The sequence below is a fragment of the Botryllus schlosseri genome, chromosome 7 (assembly GCF_051294905.1).
Source record: "Botryllus schlosseri isolate E-star chromosome 7, Bs_hap1, whole genome shotgun sequence".
Taxonomy (NCBI): domain Eukaryota; kingdom Metazoa; phylum Chordata; class Ascidiacea; order Stolidobranchia; family Styelidae; genus Botryllus; species Botryllus schlosseri.
Genome location: NC_137242.1, coordinates 14,042,749 through 14,066,736, shown reverse-complemented (window position 1 = coordinate 14,066,736; position 23,988 = coordinate 14,042,749). Strand labels below are relative to the sequence as shown.

The window sequence follows — 23,988 nt, the reverse complement described above, 5'->3', positions numbered from 1 at the left end:
GAGTTGGCAAATGATTAGTTGCGTGTTTTTGTTAAGCGTTTGATTTCTCAGTATTAAATACAATTATTGTATGTGTATACTTGTAATTCCTGATTATCATTGAGCTAGTTGGTATTGATTCTATAGGTGTGAAACAGCGGCGCGGAATGTGCGAATAATTCGATGTGGCTGAAAGTCGGCGTCAGTAATATTCAGGTTACGTTCGATTCAACAGATCGCGTTATTAGGATTTCTCAAAAGAATTAGAGTTGTGCCGAATTAACACATTCAGATAAGAATCAACTTGAGTTGTGTAGTGAGTTTCATTTCAAGTTGACAAATTGACACATTGCTTGAATATTTTCATGATTCTTATCATACAACTAAAGTCAGCCACTATTCCGGAGGCGTGAAACATATAGCGATCGCGGGCAAGTGACAAATTGTTGGTTTTCGAGTCACCGACTGCGACGGTTCTGTGACAAACTAATTACCGAAATATTACCTTGTGAGCGGGCATGAGGGATCGCTATGTCTGAAGCATTACCCTGTGAGTGGTCGTAGGATTTTAAAATTATTTCACACCTTTTTGAATAAGGGTTCACTTCACAAAGGATTAGGGTTAGAGCAGAAATAAGTGACAATTTATCGCTATTCAAGTTACCGACACTGGTGGTTCTGTTATTCGTTACTTATTAAATCTTACGAGTGAAATCAAGTTCTGTGACAAACTGCTTACTAAAATTTCACCGCGTGAGCGATCGGCATGCCTGTAACACCAAGTCGCGAAAGATGGCTATGTCCGAGGCATTATCTTGTCAGCGATCGCGGGGTTTGTAATATATTTCACACCGATTTGAAGTGTTAGTTTGTGAGCGTGGTTATTGTTGATAGTCGAATCACCGTCTACGCCGGCTCTGTGGCAAACTAATTACCAAGCGACTGATTCCTAGATTTAGCAAACTATTTCACACCTTTTTGCTGAAAGTACGACACACCGCCGCAGCCTATACCTGAAAGTACGAATCATCGCCGCATCCATAAGAATAACGATATATTAAAGTCGCACTCACCGTAAACGTTGGGATTACCTCAAATTGGTCATATATAATGATTTGCGATATACACGTGACTATTTACCATACTTGATACATATTCAACACCGGCGAGAGATGCCTATACCCACAAGTACGACTTACCAACACGAGTTTTCGAGGCACCGTGTGAGAGATGGCTATACCTAGAAGAGTCACCGTGTGAGAGATGCCCATACCTGAAAGTACGACTCACCAATACGAGTTTTCGAGGCACCATGTCGCCGCGCCTATACCTGAAAAGGTAACTACGCCGCCACGAGTTTTCACGGACCGTGTGAGCGATCCCTATACCGAAAAGGGTTACCGTGTGAGAGACCCCATAAGACACAATGGCACCGTGCGAGAGATAGGGGGGGTCAAAAGGGTCACCGTGCCAACACGAGTTTCGCGGCACCGTGTGAGCGGGCCCATAAGAACCCCACGCACCTCACGACCGATCTATACTACTACTGACGTTTGAAAATCCCACAAAAATATTAAAAAATCAATTTATAACAAAACAAAAAAATTCATATTTAAAAAGTGCCCTTGCTTGGCTTGGAGTCTGGAGGTTATAATCAAGGGCGGAGACCAATTCGTCTGCTGTCGAGTAGCGATTCTCTACTCAGCAACGATTTCGCTACGCAACTCGCGCAAAAAAGTATACTCACACTCATATATCCCAACTTGATAACCAATGCCCAGAAAAACGATTATCTATTATGATCAACTTTTGTATGAGAAGCACAGTTTTAGCAAAATGGTCGGAATCAAAAATTAATATCGCAATCGATTGACCGATACCACCTTAAGCAACTACTGCGTGCTGCATTCTATGCAATTACGCCTCGCTGTGACACACATCTTGAAGCTCAAAGCCAATGCCAAGTTGGACATTAAATTTATTTGTGTATTTTTTTTCTTGTTAATGTTGCTATTCGTTGGTACGTGCATTCATCCTTTATAATTTTTGTTATACCTAATGAGTGTAATCGTGCGGCTGCCAACGTAGGCTACTCTGAAATTTGAACCGACCCATAAAATGTTGGGAACCACTGGCCTAGGCGATGTAAAGAGGAGGCATGCACTGCGCAGTGCGCACTGAATGAAAAGTACAAGAAACATAAAAGGACAAGCGACAAAATGAGATGGCATGAGACGGTAGGCGAGAGGGAGAGAGATAGAGATAGATAGAGAGAGAGAGTCCTTATTTTTCATCCAGCCAAAATACATAACAAACAGACGGCAATAATGGTGGTACAGAAAATATGCATACACAGTATTCGGTATCAGATAGGCATGATTGATACGACTTTAACTAGTCTGATCACACCCGCATCGAACCGAGGTCGATCGATATGTCACGTCAGATCGTGGTCCGGTAAATTGGAGGGCAGACTACTACATCGTTAAGTCATGTTCATATTGCTCATGTCAGCCTAATGCTGGTGCGCACTGCACTACTGAGCTATATAAACACCGCACATCCGGCGGTTTCCAACCTTATGGTCGCGACTCCATTTCCAATTTGAAAATGCTCCGTTGCCTAGCTCAAACTTTGATGATTAATTAAAGGTCTGCACATTTGCCCAGACTTACTCACGGCCTATTTTGAAAGCCGATTACGTTCAACATCTTCGATAACCCCAGAATAAAAGCAAACAACCCCCAGGTTTAGAACCACTATCGTTGAATAAAGCACCCCAACGTCCTAAACTGACTCTATGAATATACCGTTATGCGATTACAATTAGACTTATTTCTGTAAATGAATGTTATTTTTGTGTGTTTTTGATCGCAGTATTTGCGAGGGTGGTAGTCCCCATATTAAAACTAATTTATGTTCATTCATCAGTGGTTTATTAGCAATTTCATCAGTTCCATACACCACAAAAATGCGATACAATGAAAAGATAGGAAGGTGTCGAAGCGACTAAGAGTAGTATGAGATACTAAATCGCGGATAGCGCGAAGAAAATTGTATCATTTCCACTGCGGTCATTGCCCCGAATATTTCAATAACTTCTTTACCTCGGAATCAAAAGCGCACAAGTACAACACGTGCGCGTCCGAGAATCGTTATACAGAAAGAAAATGAAGACAGTAAACGACGTTTTGTTTAGATGTGCAGCAACAAGTAGGCTTTAAGGGTAGGCCACACGTACAATTATAGATAACTAACCCGTTTTATCAAATTTGATGCTCGGCAAGCCGGTCAAAAATTAACGTCAAATTGCCTTCAGCCAAATGGAAAGTGTAACGTGAACCAATTTCACTGAGCGGTGAGATTTGCTTGTGTCCACACCATATAGGACACTATGGTTCTACAGTGGTGTGGACACAAGCAAAGCTCACGGCTCACGGCGATTGGTTTACGTCACACTTTCAATTTGGTCAAAGGCAATTTTCCGCAATTTTTGACCAGCTTGCCGAGTTCGAAAATTGGTAAAATTGATATCAATTGAAAGCTATCCAGGTACTGATTGCGAAAATATAAATTTTATTCTGCTCGTGTTCCTGGAACGCCCCCCACCCTCCCCTCCCCAAAATTAGCCTCGAATGTTGCATTGTAACGGAGTTTGTTACTGTGACGAAACAAATCAGTCTGGAATAACATGGCGCAGCTCAGGAGCAAGTGGCAAGAGCGCACGAGAATAAGCGTGTGAATGCTCAATCGATTGCGCAGCAATGGCCAACACGCTTGCGGTTTGCGCTGCTCCTCGCCTGCTTTCAGATGGCATTGTTGCGTCACAATAACAAACTCCGTTACAATGCAAAATTTGAGACTGATGATGATCACATAGATAGGTGTTTTCCCGACATAATGTTTTCAACTAGGTATTATATCAGAGGTCTCAAACACGCGGCCCGTGAGAGCATTTTGTGAGGCCCGCGACGGCATTTCGGAATTTCAAGTATTCAACAATATATTTAAGTGCCATATATATTTTTTTTAGATAAAAGAACTTAAAGTTCACGCTAAAACTACTATGAAAATCACTGGAAATCTCAACAAACTTCACTATCTCATTACTTATTGTAAAAGCTACTATGCGGTAGAAGATCAGCTATATGACCCGTTGATGATTCGTGACTGAAAATTGTGATTTGGTTTGGTGCGACCTACTCGTAAAATGACTTGATTTCGGATTGACTGGGTGATCAAATAAAAATGACTCGAGTTGAGTCGGGTCAAACGGTAAAATCAGAGAAGTACTTGCGACTCGGAACGGTGACTTGGTAATCCTATGGACGCAAAAATCTATGAAATTGTCATCGTAGCTTGCGTTGCGTAGGTTATATAGCTATCTAATCAGGTCAGTATGGCAACTGTTAGTATTCTGTGACCCCCGTGACGTACATTTAGTTACATGCTGGGTGTCGTTTGTTCTCTTTATCCATGGTAGGTAGTAGTACGCTCTACAGTGGTGAGACCAATGAATTCTTCGCCGATTGGACATTTCTATTCCAGGGCTTCTTAACCAGGGTCCGTAGAGCTATCGGCGTACGAAGCACCACATCAGGGTGTACGAGATGCAATGTGGAATTAGGCGTATATGCTGTGGAATATATTTTCTTGGTCGATTTCTTCAACTTGAAAATATAGTCTTCGCGCTACGCGCGATTTTATGTGGACGGGCTTTCTGATTTTAATATAGGTACCATCAGAAATTGTGTTGAAAATGGAGAGGGGCTACGAGAAATCTTATTGGTTTTGGAAGCACAAGGGGTACGATCGCTAAAAAGGTCAAGAAGTAATGCTATTACTATGGCTCAATAATGATTATATTTCAGTTGTTATTGATATGTTGCAATAATAATAATCGAAGGAAAAATTTAACGCTGATTTAATTTGACTTTGGCAATGACTGTAACGATAGCCTATACTTATCATGACTTTATCAAAACCAGGATTTGGCTACACCGCTCAAATGCCCTGATATCAGATCAATCTTCAGTGGATTTTAAAAATTGTGGCACGTCAAAGTTCCAATAGCTGCACAGTTTTACGATGTCATGATGCATCCTCTCGCATGATGTCTATAACTCATTAATTAACAAAATTACGTCCGGCACAAAAACAATTTTATTGAAATATTTGAAAATGGGATTTTTTTCCGCGTCAAGCGTGAATATTACAATAGTAAATTACATTTCCAAGATGTTTGTGGAATGCCTGTCGGCAAACTTTCTAACTAGAATGATTAACGAAATATCGTCGTTTTCGAGAGCTACACACTACAACGTCATGGAATCGGGGTGTGTACATTGGGTTCGGGGAATGAGCCCGTACCTGACAGTTGTTATGAGAACCTTGTTTTGATCCCGCAAATAGTGCATCACATACAATTATTAGATCGTTAATTAGTTGAGTGGTCATCGGGCGCTATTCAAGCGTGAAGTATTTCCAATAGTCAAGTCCAAACCGAAAAAATGGATCGTGCTTGGACTGGACCTCTACCCATCGTCTTTAGCACAAAGTCTTTAAAATATGGGGGCGCCAGAGACCATGAAAATTTCTGAAAGGGGCGCTGGGAGGAAAAAGGTCAGGATCCACGGCATTAAGGCATTCATAAAATCTCATGCAGTGCCTAATTTTATATTGTGGTCCCATTGTGGTAGAAAAAACATTCAGGGTCCTGGCTGGGCTAGACCCACCAACCTTCCGGTTACCAGTCAAACGCGCTAAACCTCTATTCCGCCACAGAGGCAAGGCAATAACTGGCGTCGTCAGTCGTTGACTGTGTTCACTAATGCTAGAAATTCCATCCAGCGATCCTTCGTTCCAGTGTCAGTGGCAGACAAACCACACGACTTCCATGGGCGAGGTTGATCCATACCAAACTTTCGGTTAACATACGTATGCGTTAAACGATTGCGCCACAGTGACATGGCGATATCGATTGCGATTGAGTATTATGGGTCACAGCTCACAGTTCATACTTCGCAAGTGAGTGACATCATTGATATCGATGGTCAGTTATGACAAGACAAAGTCACAATATCGCTTGTATGGATACCAGACCATTCCGGAATACGTTTTAGTAAATCTGTAGATCACTTGGTAAGGACGGCGACTTCTACCACTTGCAGCCGTAGCGATAATGTCATTCCAATCTGCGACCGACCATACTTATTGAAGTATCGTAAAGAGTGGAACTAGATATCTATCAGTCTACAGAAGCATACCGACCGCGTCTTCATGCAAATTGCCAGGTGTTGGCGCAAGACTAGGAGACTCAATTCTTCCACGGCCCACGGCAGACCGCAGCGACTCTATAAGTTATGGGAATTATGTCACACCAAAACTGATGGAATCATTATTCTCCAAATTTACTCAAATACGATATAATCAAAGACAGTGGTTGCGCCACCATGTGCAGGAAAATAATAACGATTTTGCCATAGCTGCCTTATACCGATGCATGCAAATACATGCAAATAAAGTGTTGAATGTAGCAGTGTTCATGTTCACACAGTGTACTGCACTACAGTAGACTTTTGACTGAGGTCAATCTAATCACAGACAATTACTTCATCGGAGAAAGTAACAGATTTCGGCAGACGCATTAGGTCTAAACGAGGTTCGTGAAGCCTCATATCAAGTCGATCTGAAGACACAGAAGGCCGCATTGGTTTTTCCTCAGATCTGATTAACTTTCTTTGCATTTGAGGAGTGTAATATCCGTCTCTAGGTTTGGATTGCGCGGTATGCTCCAGCACCTTCCTCCGCAGTACAGCCGGTGACCTGCTTCCATTTCTGCTGTGCGGCCGGCGTCCTGCAATCTTTGTTTATGAGCAGCGTCCCTCGGGTCAAAGATAATTTTTCGATTGCTTGCCGGGGATTGCCTCCGAGCCTTGTCTCTGGGATCTGATACTTTCATTAGGACGATATGTAATATCAAATCTATACCTGCGGCCCCACAAAATGGTACGTTAAATTGACGGAGTTTAAGATCAAGGTTGGACCTATATTGATCTTTATAAAACAGACACATGCATTATGGTCGAGACTATATTTTTATTACATGTTTTCGATGGTGTTTTATTACTTTTAGTGGAAAGGGCGTATAATTTCAATACTCGAAAAAATCGTCTCTCGCTACTCGAATCGAATCATGACAGTTAATACTCCATTCGGATTCGAATAGCCTACACGAATCATCGCGCCCAGGCTCGATTATTGATGCAAGAAAATGGACGATCGAAACAATTGAAACACGTTCAACGTTTGTCAATATGCGTTATCTGGTCTTGTTTTCCTACGGGAAAGGGTGATTCGAGCAGGAATCACAGAACGACAATCGCAAAGTTCTTCCTCATCAACTCAGCAGCACTCAATTTGTCAGGTTTGTGAACTTCAGCCATCTGTTATAAACCTTATCTGGTACGAGACCTGGAGAATGGGAGTAAAGTTATCCAAGACGGGATAGAAGAGTATGGAAAAAGCAGTCAGTGTGGCTACTCAAGTAGAAGTAGCAACGTAAATTTCTAGTCTATTACAACGAGAAGTAACGCTTTCCAAGGCATGTCAAAACATATTCAAGTGGAGGTAGAAAGTGAAAGGTTTGTGAGTGAAAGTACTTAAGAAATAGCTTTACAAAGTAGATTTGACATACTTTCGAAAAGGCAGGGTTCATCTTCACGGCTAACACAAAATGACTAATGACGTTACAAATAGGTGCAATCTTCGAATATTTATTAAGCAGCTCTTGTGATCGGATATTTCGCCCGGTTCCAGCTCTTCACACATAAAAGTGATGGAGACCCACCCCGAAACTGCTTTCTACTTTTCAAGATCCAAATCTTGTAAAAAGTAAGGAGTTTTGCCTAGCAAACCGCTCAAGTAGAAATAGAAGTAACATAGCCGTCTGAGTAAGTGGGCAAAAATCTACTCGAGTAAACTGAAAACGCAGAAGCATGATACTCGTGCGAATTCCCTATACCCAATACCTTTCAAATATAGATCGAAAAATCTCAACCTTAGTGTGCGATCCTGATGATAGGTTTAACCCAATCTTCTAGCTCGTGTACTGCAATGTGTCCCCCAAAACCTGTTGCTCATCTATAACGATTTCGCTCGATGTTTCAACGAATATAACTACCAACCAACCAACCTACCGATCTGTCGAGGAACACCGGTTGAAATGAATGAACTAATATATTGAAATATGTTGAAATGCGATTTTGGAGGTAGCCTACTGGTGCGTTTTTTGTCCGCCCGCGTTCAGAATGTCAAGTTCAAAAACAGGTAGTTCAAAACAGCGAATGGTGCAATGGCGAGGCAGTTAAAACTGCGAGTGTAATATTAGCAAGGAAATCAAAATAGAAAGTGTCATAATTGTGAGACATTTAATTCAAAATAGGGAATCTCAAAACAATGAGTGCCGTGAGTGAGACATTCAAAGTAGCGATTCATTCGAAGAAATCCAAGCTAACCCGAAGCAAAGCTAATCCTAACGATAATAGCAAAATTTCAAGCTCACACCGACCCGAACTATCCATTTTGGATGACTCGTTATTTTGACACTAGCTTTGTCTTTGACACCCCAAATTTTTTCCGCATGTCACCTTTACCCACTCCATTTTGTAACCGGGATGCTAGATGTATTTAGTACGTCACAACCGATACGTGAGGTCTCACAACCTCCTACCAAAATTACCTTGCTCCCTCGCAATCTGTATTATAAAATTGATATCTAAGGGCGCCTATTATCATTATTGCTCTCTTATTGTGCTATTATAAATAAAACAATTAGCCTACACTTTCTATTTCAAATCCCACTCCTACTCGATCCTTCATTTTTGCTATTTCTGCAGCTTATTATATCTAACTGTCTTGAGCTCACCCTTCTCCAGCGTAATGTGTGATGACTTGAATTTATACATCAGCATGAAATTACCGCGCTTATCTTTTACATATTTTATCTCGGCAAGAGCTATGGAGGGAAGATGATTATTTACATGTACCTAATACATCATTCTGATCACATTCACGAAGTGAAACGTTAGCATAAATTCAGACTGACTTATATTATTGCTGAAGCAGACAAGACATAGTGATTTGAACAGACCGTGGCAAAATTACATGAATCCGTATATTATAATTATACACTTTCCGGTCTATTCAGACTAAGTTAATGTGTGACTCAATTACACGCTAAACATCCCTTATCACGCGGTAGAAAACGGGACGTGTTTGCTCATGCAGTTTGCTCTCTCTGCTGTCTGGATACGTCACATAATCGTCATATGCGGTTTCACGATAGCGTTGTTTTATGAACGCCAGACCCGGGCGGACGGATGTTACGGATGTCTATAATTCGGCAATAATATAGTAAATCAACATTGTCGCAAACATAATCCTATAGGACGGTGCAATAAATCGCAGAAATGCTTACGGTAACGACTTCGTGCCAAAGATTCGGAAAAACTTTTAGATGTTACAATTGAGCAACAAATATCTTCAAAATATTGAAATAGCACGTGTGGCATGTCGTATATCGCAATGCAATGTTTACTGTTTATTCAGTACACTTCTCAACGCAACTTACGGACTGCGAAAATTTTAAGACAATAATTTTGCAATATATGCAATGATTTAATATCGATCATAGAAATATACTATCGAACACCGAATATATACACTAAGTAGCTGGGATTCCACCAATGTTGATCTTGGTCAGTCCCTTTCGACCCGTGGGTTGGTACGCACATGTGCGGGTGAAAAAATGCAGTGGCAGTGGCCAAAAAATTCACTTTGATTTTCGTACCATCTATCTACATTCCGATAAAAGATATAGCCTGCCAGCATTTATGGCACCTATCACTATTTTATGCTCTCTCCGTGTTCGTTTATTTCAGTGTGGAAAGTATGTTATTTGCTAACTAAATATCACCATCGTTATAACGAGGCAGTCTCAGTGAGGTTGACTAATTTCATCTAATCGACGTCATAATTCTTTTTCATCAATTCGCAATGTCTTCATCTAATCTCTGAGTGGTTCTACTCTACCGACACTGAACTTCTATATTTGTCAGCGAAAATTGAGCCCATGCAATGGCTGTGTGAGTGCGGTTCAATCACTAGCGAGCGATATCATCATTGAGGCAGTACTGGACGACACGAGGCATGACATGATCAGAGTAGGCCTAAGCATGGCGTAGGAACATATGCTGCTTACCCTGGCTTTTGTTGCAAATGCCGCCATAAGTATAGATTGCAGCAGATTATAAAAAAAAGTTTCATGTTGAAGAAATCTTTTCAATAAAAGTGCCGCGTCTCAGAAGTTCTACATTGTTTTAGAAAGAAGCCTCACTGTCTCGGCGTTAAGGCTAAAATTAAAAGATAAAAAATGGAGAACAATGGGCAATAAAAGATCAATAGCCGCCTCAAAATTGAATTTTTCGAGCTTCCGCCGAGGCAATATCAGCGAAAATAACTCCAAAATGAAGGTTTTTAACGTAGTCTCTTTCTATACTGCTTCGCACCAGCCTCTTAAATCTGTCAATCATTCTGTCACGCGCAACATATTGTCTTTTACGTAACAAATTATCTCGCGATTAGTCAATCTCTACGTGCTATGTGCACGTACTGTGCACTGTGCATTAGGGCTCTTCAAAAATGACTTTTTTCTCAAATCGTACTGGCTACTTGATAAAATTGTTTGGTTACCTAATTTAAGCCTACACACAAAATAAATAATAAAAAATTTGAAAATTTTCTGTTAGGCTATCTATAGAAACGATGCTCACCAAATTTGGTTCAATTCCAACCAGTGGAAGCAGAGATATTGCCGTCGAAAAATTTGTATTTGAATAAAATAGTATTTACGGTGACCGATTCTTTGTTTATTTATTATAGTTGTGCTCACCGTAAATACTATTTTATTCAAATCCAATTTTTTTTATTATTTATTTTTATATAATATATAGTAACTTCCTTCTCCTGTAGCAAAACGGTTACTGGCTGGAGTGGACCAAATTTTGTGTTTAGGCTTAAATTAGGTAACCTAACAATTTCATAAAGTAGCCAGTACGATTTGAGAAAAAAAAGTCATTTTTGAAGTGCCCTACTGTGCATGTGCAGTAGAGGGTTGTTCAAAAACAATTTTTTTTCCAAATCTCACTCGCTTGATGATAAAATTGTCAGGTTGCCAAAAAAACAACGCTTCACACCAAATTTGGGTCAATTCCGACCAGTTAAGGCCGTGCAATCTTAAATTGAAATTTCGACCATTTTTGAATTTATGGTAGCCTATTTACGGTGAAAAATTGCGACACTTTGATATCACCAAGTATCGTGTTCCAGGCATGCCTGAAGGGAAAGTGATGCCTTTTTCCTGGGTTTACATTTTACACCTTGCAGCCTACCGCCCCTGGTGGCTGCTACGCCACTGGGCCTAAGACACTTGTTCAAGTTCATTCATAAAATTTCATCATTTCAAAACATCAACAGACTGCGATACAATGAAAGATATAGGAAGGTACCGAAACCTGGAGTAGTCTTTAAGATCAGACATCTACCTGGGCCTAGGCGATGTAAATAGTAGAGATGAGCATGGATTAGGATTAGGATTTGAAAAAAAAACGGATTTATGAAGTATTTTCGGATTTGAATTGAATTAGGATTAGAGATCTTTTTCTGAATAATTAGGATTTTGATTGAATTTTCCGATTTTCTGGGAGATTGACATGTCGTGTGGCGAATGGTGACAAAGTTTATTCCGATGAGTCATTAACTTATGGTACTCTCGGTGTCAATGTACATGAGAGGTGCTGTCCGCTAAGTTGTCTTAAATCAAGAGAATTGTTGGTTGTGAAGGAAAAAATTCCAATTCCTCCCTTGTATAAATTAGCATTTTTATTGACTTTCAAGTTAGAATTGGATTAGGATTGGACATGGATTTGAATATACAAAAGTTCTGAATTAGGATTTGTTTAGGATTTGTGGTTTCGGATTGGGATTGGATTAGGACATAGAAATTCCAAATCCGCTCATCTCTGGTAAATACTCTAAATAGGGGGCATGCACTGCACTCTCAACACACTGAATGAAAGTAAAAGAGAAAATATAACATGATAAGCGACAGAATAAGGTGACTTGTGACGGAAGGCGAGATCGATATGTCAGGTCGTGGTCCGGTAAATGTTGAGGGCTGACTATAGTATTCATTCAATTGAATAGTATATTCATATTGAAATAAACTCGAATATTTTCGGCTGACACTCGTCAGGGGTAGCCTAATTGTCAGCAACTAGTAGAGAATTCAAAAGAACATCGTATTCATTCAGAAGATATTGCTTATATTTCGACTTGAATGTGGACAATCTGGACATGCTCAACCACTGTCGGGTCAGATAGCCGCCGAGTTACTGTTTCACACTTCAGGTCGAGCAATGGCATACTTGATAGAACGATACTCTTTCGCGTCGATCATATGATACTTGGACGACGAAGACGCGCGTGTGTTGCACTTTTGATACAGAGGTAGGGAAGTCATTTGAATTTTCGGGGCAATGACCACAATGGCGTACTGATACATAAACTTGACGATTTCTAGTTTCCGCATATCTTTTATGTTTAGGACACCGAATCTTTTGAGCAGTAATTTGCTGGATGCACAACCTGGCCCCAATGGGGCCCTAGCTATGCTGCGGAGGACCTGATGTTGAAATTTTTGCACACTGGCAGCTCCCCAGCAGATGATGCCATATTGTAATGTCGATTGGAATAACGATTTAAAGAGTGTCAGAGGGACCCGGCGCGGCATGAAGCGTCTACAGTTCCGTGATAACTTTGTTTCAGCGACTGGATGCGGCTCTTCCAGGACATGTTCGGATCAAGTAAAAACCCGAGGTATTTGGTATTTTCCGCGTCGGAAATTGACTGACCAGCAGTGTTAACGGTTAGGTTTGTTTTGGAATTTATGGCCAATAATTGGGATTTCGCGGCGTTGACGCGAATGTTGCTATGGGCCGTCCGCTCGTGCACTTTGGGCATTTGACTCGTGTCAACTTTTCACATGACCTGACTTTTCGGAAATATGGATTAAATCGTTAGTCGAAGCAAAATTTTCGAGAAATTTCAAGTCGATCATCATGTAATAGGTGTCGACTTATTGGCTGTACTACCTTCGACGCGCTATATGGCCTGTGCTATATGTAGTATGCACTGGTCGACAAAATTTCACACAATGTTCTAAACAAGAACGTGAGCATGTGATTTTAGATTTATATTTCCCGCTGACACTGAATCTGCCTTTAGTTTTCGTTTATAGCACATTAACCTTTTCAAAGTATGGTCGAATTTGTATATTTCGAAAATTATTTAAAAAAAATTACAGCAATTTTCCATGACGCTTTAAAATGTTTGGCACATGACATGACACATCGATTGTATAACGGCGCCTTAGGACGAAATAAGAAAAGCTTATCTTCATGAAAAACCATATAGATTCGCTAAAATCGACCCAGGCGACCCCGTAGCTACGCCATCGATCTGCCTATACATTTAAATTGTTGAATCTCTTTGCGACGTCATGGCGTAACATACAGGTGACGTGTCCCACCATTTCCTCACAAAAACACCGGTAACGAATTTCCATGTTCCATATAGCCCAAATGTCCCGTTCAAATCGCTCGCCGTGTTTGTTACTATAGCCGTTTGTAGCAATGTATAGCTTTAGAACTGCTCTTCGAATAGTCGATGATAAGCCACAAGCCATCAACATTGTGTGATTCAACGTGTTTTTTAAATAAGACTTTAATTTTAGTTTGTACCCAGGCTAGGCAGAATCAGTGCTGCATCTTGAAATTCCTTAACGACCACTGTCTTTCAAAATCATTATAAAAAGATAAGGTCATCATGAGACAGAAGGGGAACTCCTGAAGGTCAAGACACACACTTAACTGAATCAACTCCTCGACCTCACCTACAGAAACATGCCGCATTCATTTTCGTCGCTTACTTTTACGTTTCCCTTTCTTTTATCCAGTGTGCAATGTGCATGCCGCTTATTTACATGCTGTAGGCCAAGGTTGGTGTCTGATTAAATGACTACTCCAAGTCTCTTCGGCACCCCCTATCTTTTTATTATATCGCAATCGTGTGGTGTATTGATTTGATAAGAAATAATACGATGGCACTTTCCGAGGTGAAGCCTCACATTTCTGAACTGGTATCCGAAAGGGAACAGCAAACGTCACTGATTTGCAATTAATATTCATTGTAATATTTTCATTCGTATGAAACTCATACTTCAATGGTTTTATTCTTTTAATACTCTGTCGATACACGATTCATTTTATGCACCAGTAGCCTAATAAATAGTAATGTGTTGGATTTTTGTTTTATGACTCGAAAATTTGGGGTTCCCGAAGGCTTGCAGATTACTGAAAGTGTTTCATAGGTTAGTGAACTCTAAAAGGGCACCGCTTGCGTGGGATTAGGCTATCATCGTCCTAGACAGTTCAGCAATCACGTAAAAGCTATGCAATTTATTTATTCTGAAAAATGCTCTCCCTCAGTATAGAAACGTGCTTTTAACGGCCATTCAACAAACACCGTCTTCGCATTCTTCCAATGGCGGTCGTGTTCCCCTTATACAGCCAACAGCGGGTGGTCGGCAAACTGCAATATGCCACCCCGTTGTTGATTTGCGCGCGAGCTCATTGTGACGTCACGTGATCGAAGAAAATTTGATCGCGCATCCCAACACTGGCGAGTGGCTGCGCTTGGTTCAGCATTGCCCTCTATCACGTCATGCGTCGTTGGCTCTTACCTTTTTCTTCCTTATTTTCGCCAAAACCAACTCCTCCAATTCATCCACATCCAAGCCGCCAGATTCTTCGTTTTTCTCCTCTTTCGAAACCGTTGTTTTCCGACTATTGTCGGAGACAGTGGCAGAGCGCGCATGTAAATTCGAGTCTGGGCGCACCCCACCTAGCCACGAGATATGTAACGGACACTGCGGGAAACCTATTTCGGAGTCGTGAGCGAACAGAGCTTGTCGGGAGTCGGCAAACTCCACAATTGCGGTACCATGTTTTTTCTTAGCCCCTAGCACCAATCCTGTGACTACCCCATGCTTAGAAAACATACCTCGCAACGCATTTTCGCTATAGAGACCGTTTCCCGCGTCAGCGAGTTTCCATTTTACTTTCAGGGTGGCGGGCTGCTTCGTAGACGACTGCAGTTTTACTTCGGTTTTGAGCTGCCTCCGGATAGCGTCCGTTTCTTCTTGAAGAATCCTCGAGCCTTGCTCTCTCAGCCTGCGTATCTCCGCTTCCAGATCGAGCTCGACTTTCTGACCGACATTTTCGGCAGCCCTCTCTCTTTCGTCGAGGTCCAGTTTCGCGCGTTTGCGTCCTTCGTCCCATTTAGCAGTGCGGGCCTCGGCCGCTTTTCTGGCGTTCCGGACATGGTCGTAAGCCGCTCTAGCGCCGACGTCTGTCAGGATTTTGAGCGCCTCCGACAACTCGTGGAATAATTCGGCTGCCTTCTCATCATTTGGGTTTTTGTCGGGGTGATGTTTCAAGGCTTTCTTCCTGTAAGCTTTTCTGATACTCTGAGCGGTAGCGCTTTCTTCAACGCCTAGCAGAAGATACAAATCTTTCTTTTTAATATCCGCCATATCGAACCTGCGTGACATGAAAAGTCGAAAACCGATTACGCGACAGAATTCGCTCACAACACGGCGAAATTCGACAATTTTCAGAGTGGTTGGAACCAGCGCGCTTGAACCCGGACCTTTTCTATACACGCTGTACGCGGGGACCCTAATATCTACACTACGCTACACCTGTCGAAACAGCCCATCACAAAACAAATAACATGCTACACTGGAAGTATTTGTATTCTTGTTAGCGGTTATCGTGAAATTATATCAAAAGTAAAAAGGTTCATGATCGACTGATTATGGGGAGAGCTACGCGGGCAACCACCCTGAAAATCCTTACGCCCGCACAAAGACAACGTACGCATGATATATATATCGGTTATAGATTTTGAGTGTAACAATGAAATTGTACAGAAAAATTACCATTAGACAATATATAAATATTTACACAAAAATATACCAGCTAGCGGATCGCTACTAATAGAAATATTGAGTTCACAAACGCAAACTAGGAGCAGTAAAACCACGGTGTGTTGACTTTATACAATGATGGAGAAGTCTTAGCCATAGCTAATACCACTGAAACAATGGCCAGAAGAGATTGATAATGATTTTGTCATGGTATGTTCAAGGCACCTTACCAAGCTTGAATTAGAACGTCCCAACAATGGTAAACCGTGGGAAGGCAAATGATGAAAATTGACATTTGGTGCTACACATCTACACGCAGGCTACAAATTCTGGAGGATATGTACAAGGGTCTGTATACGGCAGTGCACTCATTTTTCATAGATACACAGAACTTAGCGGAATAGGTCCATGAGAGTTTCATTTGTGAAATGTACATGAGTTAAATAGCACAATTATGACCCAACACATAAGTGCAAACTTGATGGAGAAGCACGCTATACACAAGACTGTTCTACAAACAACACGCGGCACTCAACATCAAATATTAGGTGGCATGTGGCTCCATCAAAAATTGGAGTGACATATGACATCCAATGAAACAAAAAATGATTAAGTCTGGCAAGCATGAGTTAGTAATCATGTAATATACAAGGGATCAATTGATAAACATATTCAAATTGATCGCTGACTGTCAACGTGCATGAGATCAAGGTCACTCTGCCAGCATCCTGAGAGGTCACATCAACACTGGCAAATCGCAAAATAACGACCAAGACTACTTTCCCGAATTTAGGAAGGTAAATGACAGAATTTCAGGATTTACAACACAATTCCACGAAAACCTATTACTAGACATACCCAAAACTAGCGAGAACAAGCAGAACGCAAAGGATTTCAACATACTTGATAAGCACACTGTGTTAAGAATGAGGTGTTACTACACTAGACTTTACATCCTGAACAACAATATTACCTAGCCTACCAACCCATTCATGACTTCGGCACTGCGGGGCGTGAGCAATTGAGCATAGCACGCATTTCATCGTTCTATGTATATATAAATATATATGCATAAATGTAATTATTTGGTACTTGAAATTGCTGGAAAAAAACCCGCAAGCGAAGCAGACTGTTTTGATGCAAAAAACGGTAGCATCCTTCGAGTAAATAACGCAAAAACAGGGTTATCGCCAAGTACATTGGTCAAGTAGTAGAGAATCTTTGACTATTCGCTACTGACTGAGTCTGTGTATAGCGCAAAGGAAGAAGACAATGGATTGAACATCGCAAATACTCTAATCACACATCGTCCTATTCTGGCATTGGCGACCGTTTCCTAAATTTGGTATTTTTAGAACAAAAACCCAATCATCTGCGCGAGACTAGACTGACAGCTTTACAAGAAATATCAAAAAGTCTGCCAAGAAGGAAGAGCGAGTGTACGGCATTCCTTAATGGGTAACCGACTGAAAACCAAGTGGAATTACCAACTATTGCTGTGTAAGCGCTCGAAACCAAATACAGTATACGTTGCAATAATTTGAGTTGAGTTGGGTAGCGAGAGACCTCAATGAGAATTACAGTCGCGGAATCTCAATTAGTCATGCCAAGGCATCCAAAACATGAGCCAAAGCCACGAGCGTTGGCGGGAGCGATATCTCTATTGGTCACGGTTGACCTGCGCAAATAAAATGGCACTATTGGAAAAACCGTTGCTTAAGAGGTACATATTTGATCTGTCCCAAGTCATCCATACTATCCCGACAACATTCACAATCGAATCGCCAGATAGTTCATTTTCACAGACGTATCGTTAGGAATTGGTTATGTGTGAAAAATTATCAGCGATGCCGCAGCCGTACATCGCACAGTTGAGACGCGGGCTCTCTCAAATCTCCTTGCTAAGTTTCAAAGCCAGTTCGTAGTCCTTTTGCTCCTGAATTTCCTTCTGCTTCCGGGCCTCGTCATCGAACGCGTCTGCGCCGAAGGCACCGGCGTTTGATTTCGAACCAAAACTGCTCCCGAATGCTTGATCAAACCCAGAACTAGTGTCGGCGCTAAAAGCGTCACCACCAAATGGATCGTTTTGAGGCGAGGCTCCCGAATCTGGCGCCACACCGAACGCAGCCCACGGATCGCCCGAAGCGGCTGGCTTTGCTCCAGCGCTTTCCGTGTCCGGAAACAGTCCGGACGGGCTAGGGTCGTCAAAAGCGACCTGGAATTTTTCTGCCGAATTCTGCTCGGATCCGGTTTTGTCCGCCCAGGTATCAGACGTCGCAAAAGGGTCCGACCCGCCGAACGGGTCGCTGTCGAAATCGGTTTTGAACGAAGCGTCCGCGCCCGAGGCGAAAAACTCTTGATTCGTCGAAAACATATCGTCTTCGTTCTTCGACTCTTTGCTATCAAACGGAGTGACCTTGCCACTTGTAGCAGCCGTTATTCCGAACGCATTAAAAGAATCATTTTTCCCAAAATCTCCACCAGAAGAGAACGTGCTATCCGGATTGGGCGACACCTCGTTGACGCGAGACAACGGCTCCGCCCCCATTTTCAAAATCAAAGTGTCTGTCGCTTCTTTTTCGCTTTTCAATGCCACCACGGCCTTGTCGTACTGCTCTATGTTCGAAGTCACGCTTTTTCTCTTCTCCGCCATAGACGTAATCCGCTCTTTCATCTTCGCTATCTCCTTCTCCGTGTCCGTAACCTGCTTGACGATACTCTGCAGCTGCTGCTCGCCTATTTGCAGCGTCTGCCGCAACTGGGACTCTTCTTTTTTCAAATTCTCCAGCTCTATCTTAGACTTTGCGCACTCCGCCTCTTGTTGTTCATTCGCGAGCTCCTGCGATTTAATTTGCGAGCGCAGCGCCGCAACCGCGCGCGACTCTTCCTCGATTTTCGAGCGCACGTGCGCGATCATGTGGTCCAGCTTGAGCTGCTGCTGGTCCAGCTCGTCGATTCTAGTGTGAGACTCGGCCTTGTCGCTTTCTAACTGAGAGAGAGAGGTGCTGGCGCGGTCCAAAGTGTTTTGCAGTTCTTGCACTTCGTTGCTTCTGTTCTGCGCTATGCGCCTTTTTTCTTCTATCTCTCGAGTCAGCGTGTCTTTTTCGAGCCGCAGTTCTTCGATCTCTCTGTTCAACGCGTCAAGCTCTTTGACCGCGGAAAAATCACCGATACCGCTACTGCTACTATCGGACATATTTCCGGCATCCACCAAACCCGAGTCTCGATTTTTAGGCGTCAGCGCCTCGACAGGTATCTGCGCGGGCACCTCGACTCCTTTGACTTTCTGCGCGATAAAATGCATCGCCAAAATAAACTGGTCTTGGTTCAACTTCCCGATTTGACCCTGGTCGCATACGTTCCAGACATGCGCGAGGATATTTTGAGGCAGTTGACTTTGTACGAACACTCCGCGAGCTTCCACTCCGTGTATAAACCCCTCGGCGTCTGCCTTTTGAGCAAATATCGCGGAAAACCTTTGAATTTCTACATCGGGAATGTATCCCTTAATGTGAAGTGTACCGGGCGGACTTTTAGACGGAATTGTGGGGGATGCGGTGCTGACTAGTGCGTTGTGTGTTGGTGATGTCTTTTGCAACTGAGGGATCAATGATACGGGAGGTAGCACTGACACGGCCCCCGGCAGAGTTGGTTTTCTTTTTGACACCGGGATCAATTCTTGCGGTAAAATAGTCGGAACGGGTTCGCGCTCCAAGGCTTTGTACACGAGATGCATAGCGACCGAAAATTCGTCTTTGTCCAGCTGACCATCTTTGTCGATGTCTGACAGTTCCCAGACTTGCCCTAGGATTTCCGTCGAAAGTTTAGAGTTGAGCAGTATCGGCTTCACCCTGTCGCCACCTAGCTTGCCATTTATGGGGCCGAGGCTTTCGAAAATGGTTTCAAACTTCTGTTTTTCTTCACCTTGTATAGCCCAAGGAAGGCTCGCCATTAGGTGACGTTAGAATTGAAGCATACAAATATCTGTGAAGAAGACAGGTTTGATGCGGAATTAGTCGATTCAGAGAGACATAATGCATTCCTTCCTAAGCATGCTAGCTTCTAGAGGTGGCCAAAGTAGTTATTGTTGGTACTCAACTCAAAAAGAAGTAACATCTGTCCCTGTCAACTCTACCACAAATACAGATTTCCAAGTAAGTGAAAGAGTGAGTATTCTAGGTCTGGTTTTGCCTATTAAACTGAGAACTGTTAAGTAGATTTGGAAGCAGTCTTTTTTGGAAACCGCTAGAGCGGTGGTTCTCAAACTAGGGGGCGTGAAAAATCTTAGGGTAGGCACGAAGCCGTCTGAGAGAAATTTTGTTTCTCTAACTCGGAATGAGTTCAATTTGTGCTGAAACTTCGATTTTACATGTCATAATTGGGTCATACCATCCACACACCGATGCTAGATTTTGACTGATACCGAATCTTGCACTCAACAGAAGATGTCCCTGAATGAAGTATAACAGGTAACACGTTTAGCTGCAATTAGTCTTTGATTTTGGTTATGGTCAGGTATGATTCAGCTAAGCAGAAACGGGACTAGCTAAACACCAAAATATCCACGTGTCACTTGGTACACTGCAAAGAAAATTAGACGAATTTCGGAATTTGGTTAATCTTTGAACATTACGATGATTTGGTCTCATTTTCAGTCTTAATGACGAAGTGAGGTTTTAAAATTGAGAGCGATTCAGCTTTAAAGTCCGTATAGAATTGTCACAATCTCACAATTATTCGGTCTTCAAAATAAGACCAACAAGCGATTGTGCTTATTAAGACAGTTTTTAGATGCATCAATCAATTTTGTTAATATTGTTATATTAATATTGTCGAATTCTGCTAATCAAGATGTGGTCTGTGGTCTTAAAAATGGGACCGGAAAGTCGTCATGAACGAGAACACAAGACGAAACTAGCTTATTGAGACAATTTTTGTGTGATGCTTCAGTTTTTTTGGTCTTGTTTTCAAGATATATACTTGCACATGATTATGTTCAACAAAATATTCAACTGGAAATTTTTATGCGCTCTGCGCGATTTAGATCACCCTCATAATTGTTGCTTTGTGTTTAGTCCGAATTCCATATTAGAGAAGTATCTCAACAACTATAACACCTCCTATGCCACCAAACAACGCGTTGGGGTTGTAAAAATTCTGGTTGCTTTTCTAAATATTTTTTGACATGACAATACGGACGGGGGGTGCCAAAAGTTTTCACTATCGTCAAGGGGGGGGGTCGAAAAAAGTTTGAGAGTGACTACAATAGAGTAAGTGGTGAAGTAGCCAGACCTACTTGAGTAGGCTACTTCGAGAAAGTATAAGTACTTCGTTACTCCTAGTTTCAGATGGTCATGGTTTGAGTGTTAACAAAATTTTGACACACAGTGACAATTCCAATCCAATAAACTGTCTTCTATCCCTTCGGCCCTCCGTTGATTCCAAAGTCAAGACCGTTGCCTTGCTTTTATTTTCTACCATAAACACTACCGACTAACACAGGTCATGTTTGACATGTGACTTTGGTCAATATACAGTCATTATTTTTGGCTTTGTGAAATGGAGCAAACACAGTAGATTTGATTATTTGTGTTGCAGAGCAGAAATCTAAATATTTATCTATTGGATTCCTCCATTCTACCGTGCGTTAAGCTACTCAGAATAGGTACCGTAGTTCACTACAAGTTGCATTCAAAATTTGAAAAAAAAATCATAAGTCTATTCTATTCTGGTACTTAGTGGTATCTATTCTATAGCCTACTACCGTATACCGCAACGGGGTGGCCGGGGCCCGGGTACAATGATTCGAGTACTTGAGGTACTACAGTGAGAGACATTTTTATCGAGTACAGAAATTATACACTCCTTGCCATTGCCACTCAACTGAAGAATAATTTCTGAAGAATTTGACATTGATACTGACACCACCTGTCGCTATTTTCCGTTATCTACGTTATTCCGCCTTTGATTTAGTTTGCATGCCACCTACTTTACGCTCTACGTTTAGGTGGGTGACTGATATTTCGAGTAAGCAAAGTCCTTAAATAGCTGGTTCGTGGTACAGAACTTGAATATAGCTTTCAATACAACATCCATTGTAGCAGTATATTTATTAAACTCGAAGACTTCTTCGAGTTTAATAAATATACTGCTACAATGGATGTTGTATTGAAAGCTGTAAGCAAAGTCGTTTCAACACCTCCCTATATTTTTCATTTGCTCCTAATCTTGAAAATATCAATAAAGTAACGAATGGGAAGCTTCGGACGCAGTTGTACAAGTATCTTCAGACCTTGAGAAATACCAGCAAACGTTCATTCTCACTGAGCAAAATCCAAAGATGCGTAAAAGTACCGTGAACATAACCTGGACACCGGCCAACTAGTGGCAAACGGCAAGGATCATCCCAGGTCCTAAAAAGCCAGAAAACAGAGATTAGCGGATTTGAACTTTATATGTCCTAATCCAATCCAAATCCGAACCTTGAAATCCAAATCCAAATCCTAATCCATAACTTTTCCTTATTGAAGTCCATGTCCATTGTCCAATCCTAATCCGATTCCAACTGGAAATTCAGAAAAAATCCTAATTTATGCATAGAAGGGATTCGAAAATTTTCTTTCACAGAGAGAGAGAGAGAGAGAGATTTATTGATTTGTCCAACCGTAAAGAAAACATCATAAGGCACATGTTGGCACATGCAACAACAATAAATGAACTTACGGTATAGGACAGGGTGTGACCGATATGACTCTGGGTAGGGTCAACTAGTCTGATCACACCCTGCATTAACAAATACAGATATTGTGTTATAAATTTGGATGCATTGGTTGGGATCAATCAATTCAGCTCAGCATGAAAATAAAATACTAAAGAAACTACAAATTTGGTGGGAGACAAGCGGATCATTGGTAATGGGAGATGAGGTGACTGAATAATTCCTTTTTGAAGGAGTGGTATGGGAGGTCCCGTATTGAAGAGGTTATAGCATTCCATATGACAGGACCGGCATACTCGATCGATTTCTTTGTGAGGTTACTGGTGGGTCGATGAAAATAGATGTTGCCCTGGGAAGAAAATCTGGTATTGTGTGAGTGAACAGTTTGAGCAAGGACGAAGAAATCACACAGGAGGCAATTCATTTGAAAAATATTGATGCATAAATTTAGCTACTTCAAATGTAAAAATATCGTCAAATTTTAGAATATTGTATTTGCGATAGTACTGGGATAATCTTGTTCGATGGGGCAAGCCAGCCATCAAACACATGGCTCGGATTTGCAGGGTACGAATTTTAGAACAATGTGAAGTACAAGCATTCCCCCATACAATTATGCCATACTGTACATACGAGTAAAAAAGCGACAAGTAAATTGTCCTAAGCACAGATCTAGGAACTATGTGCTTGAGTTTTGTCATTACACCTACACATCTAGAAAGCTGTGTTATGGTATGAGCCAGAGATGAGCGGATTTGAAATTTCTATGTCCTAATCCAATCCAAATCCGAACCTTTAAATCCAAATCCAAATCCTAATCCATAACTTTTTTCTATTCAAGTCCATGTCCAATCCTAATCCGATTCCAACTGGAAATTCAGAAAAAATACTAATTTATGCAATGGAGGGATTTGAAAATTTTCTTTCACAACCAACGATTCACTTGATTCAAGATAACTTGGTAACCATAAGTACATTAATAACTGATCTGAATAAAGTTTGTCGCCATTCGCCACACGACATTTCAATCTCCCAGAAAATAGATAAATCCAATCCAAATCCTAATCCGTTCTGAAAAAAATGTCTAATCCAAATCCAATCCAAATCCGACAAAATTTCACAAATCCTGTTTTTTCAAAACCTAATCCTAATCCATGCTCATCTCTGGTATGAGCAATACGCG

At 41.6% G+C, this 23,988-nt stretch overlaps 3 protein-coding genes across 4 annotated transcripts in view; all 3 read right to left on the bottom strand.

Moving 5' to 3' along the window:
* Nucleotides 1-23,988, bottom strand: part of LOC145443718 (uncharacterized) — a 441,881-nt gene that overhangs the window by 305,409 nt on the left and 112,484 nt on the right. The gene's annotated exons all lie outside the window — the stretch shown is intronic.
* On the bottom strand, nt 5,242-15,709 carry LOC145443716 (dnaJ homolog subfamily C member 17-like). 2 transcript variants are annotated; one of them, XM_080321668.1, is made up of 2 exons: nt 15,160-15,709; nt 5,242-7,452 (listed from the first exon to the last, which is right to left on the bottom strand). In XM_080321668.1, the coding sequence occupies exons 1-2, from the start codon at nt 15,707-15,709 to the stop codon at nt 7,394-7,396; spliced, it is 609 nt and encodes a 202-aa protein (XP_080177794.1). In that variant the 3' UTR covers nt 5,242-7,393. The 2 variants fall into 2 exon arrangements, with proteins under 2 accessions (XP_080177794.1, XP_080177793.1); XM_080321667.1 differs by lacking the exon at nt 5,242-7,452 and having other exon boundaries at nt 14,541-15,709.
* LOC145443704 (uncharacterized) lies at nt 15,699-22,056 on the bottom strand. The gene has a single exon (XM_080321651.1). The coding sequence runs from the start codon at nt 20,037-20,039 to the stop codon at nt 17,976-17,978; it is 2,064 nt and encodes a 687-aa protein (XP_080177777.1). The 5' UTR covers nt 20,040-22,056; the 3' UTR covers nt 15,699-17,975.

Bases quoted from the DNA above. Each gene is read 5' to 3' on its own strand.
- LOC145443716 (XM_080321667.1), bottom strand. From the start codon at position 15,709: ATGTCACGCAGGTTCGATATGGCGGATATTAAAAAGAAAGATTTGTAT.
- LOC145443704 (XM_080321651.1), bottom strand. From the start codon at position 20,039: ATGGCGAGCCTTCCTTGGGCTATACAAGGTGAAGAAAAACAGAAGTTT.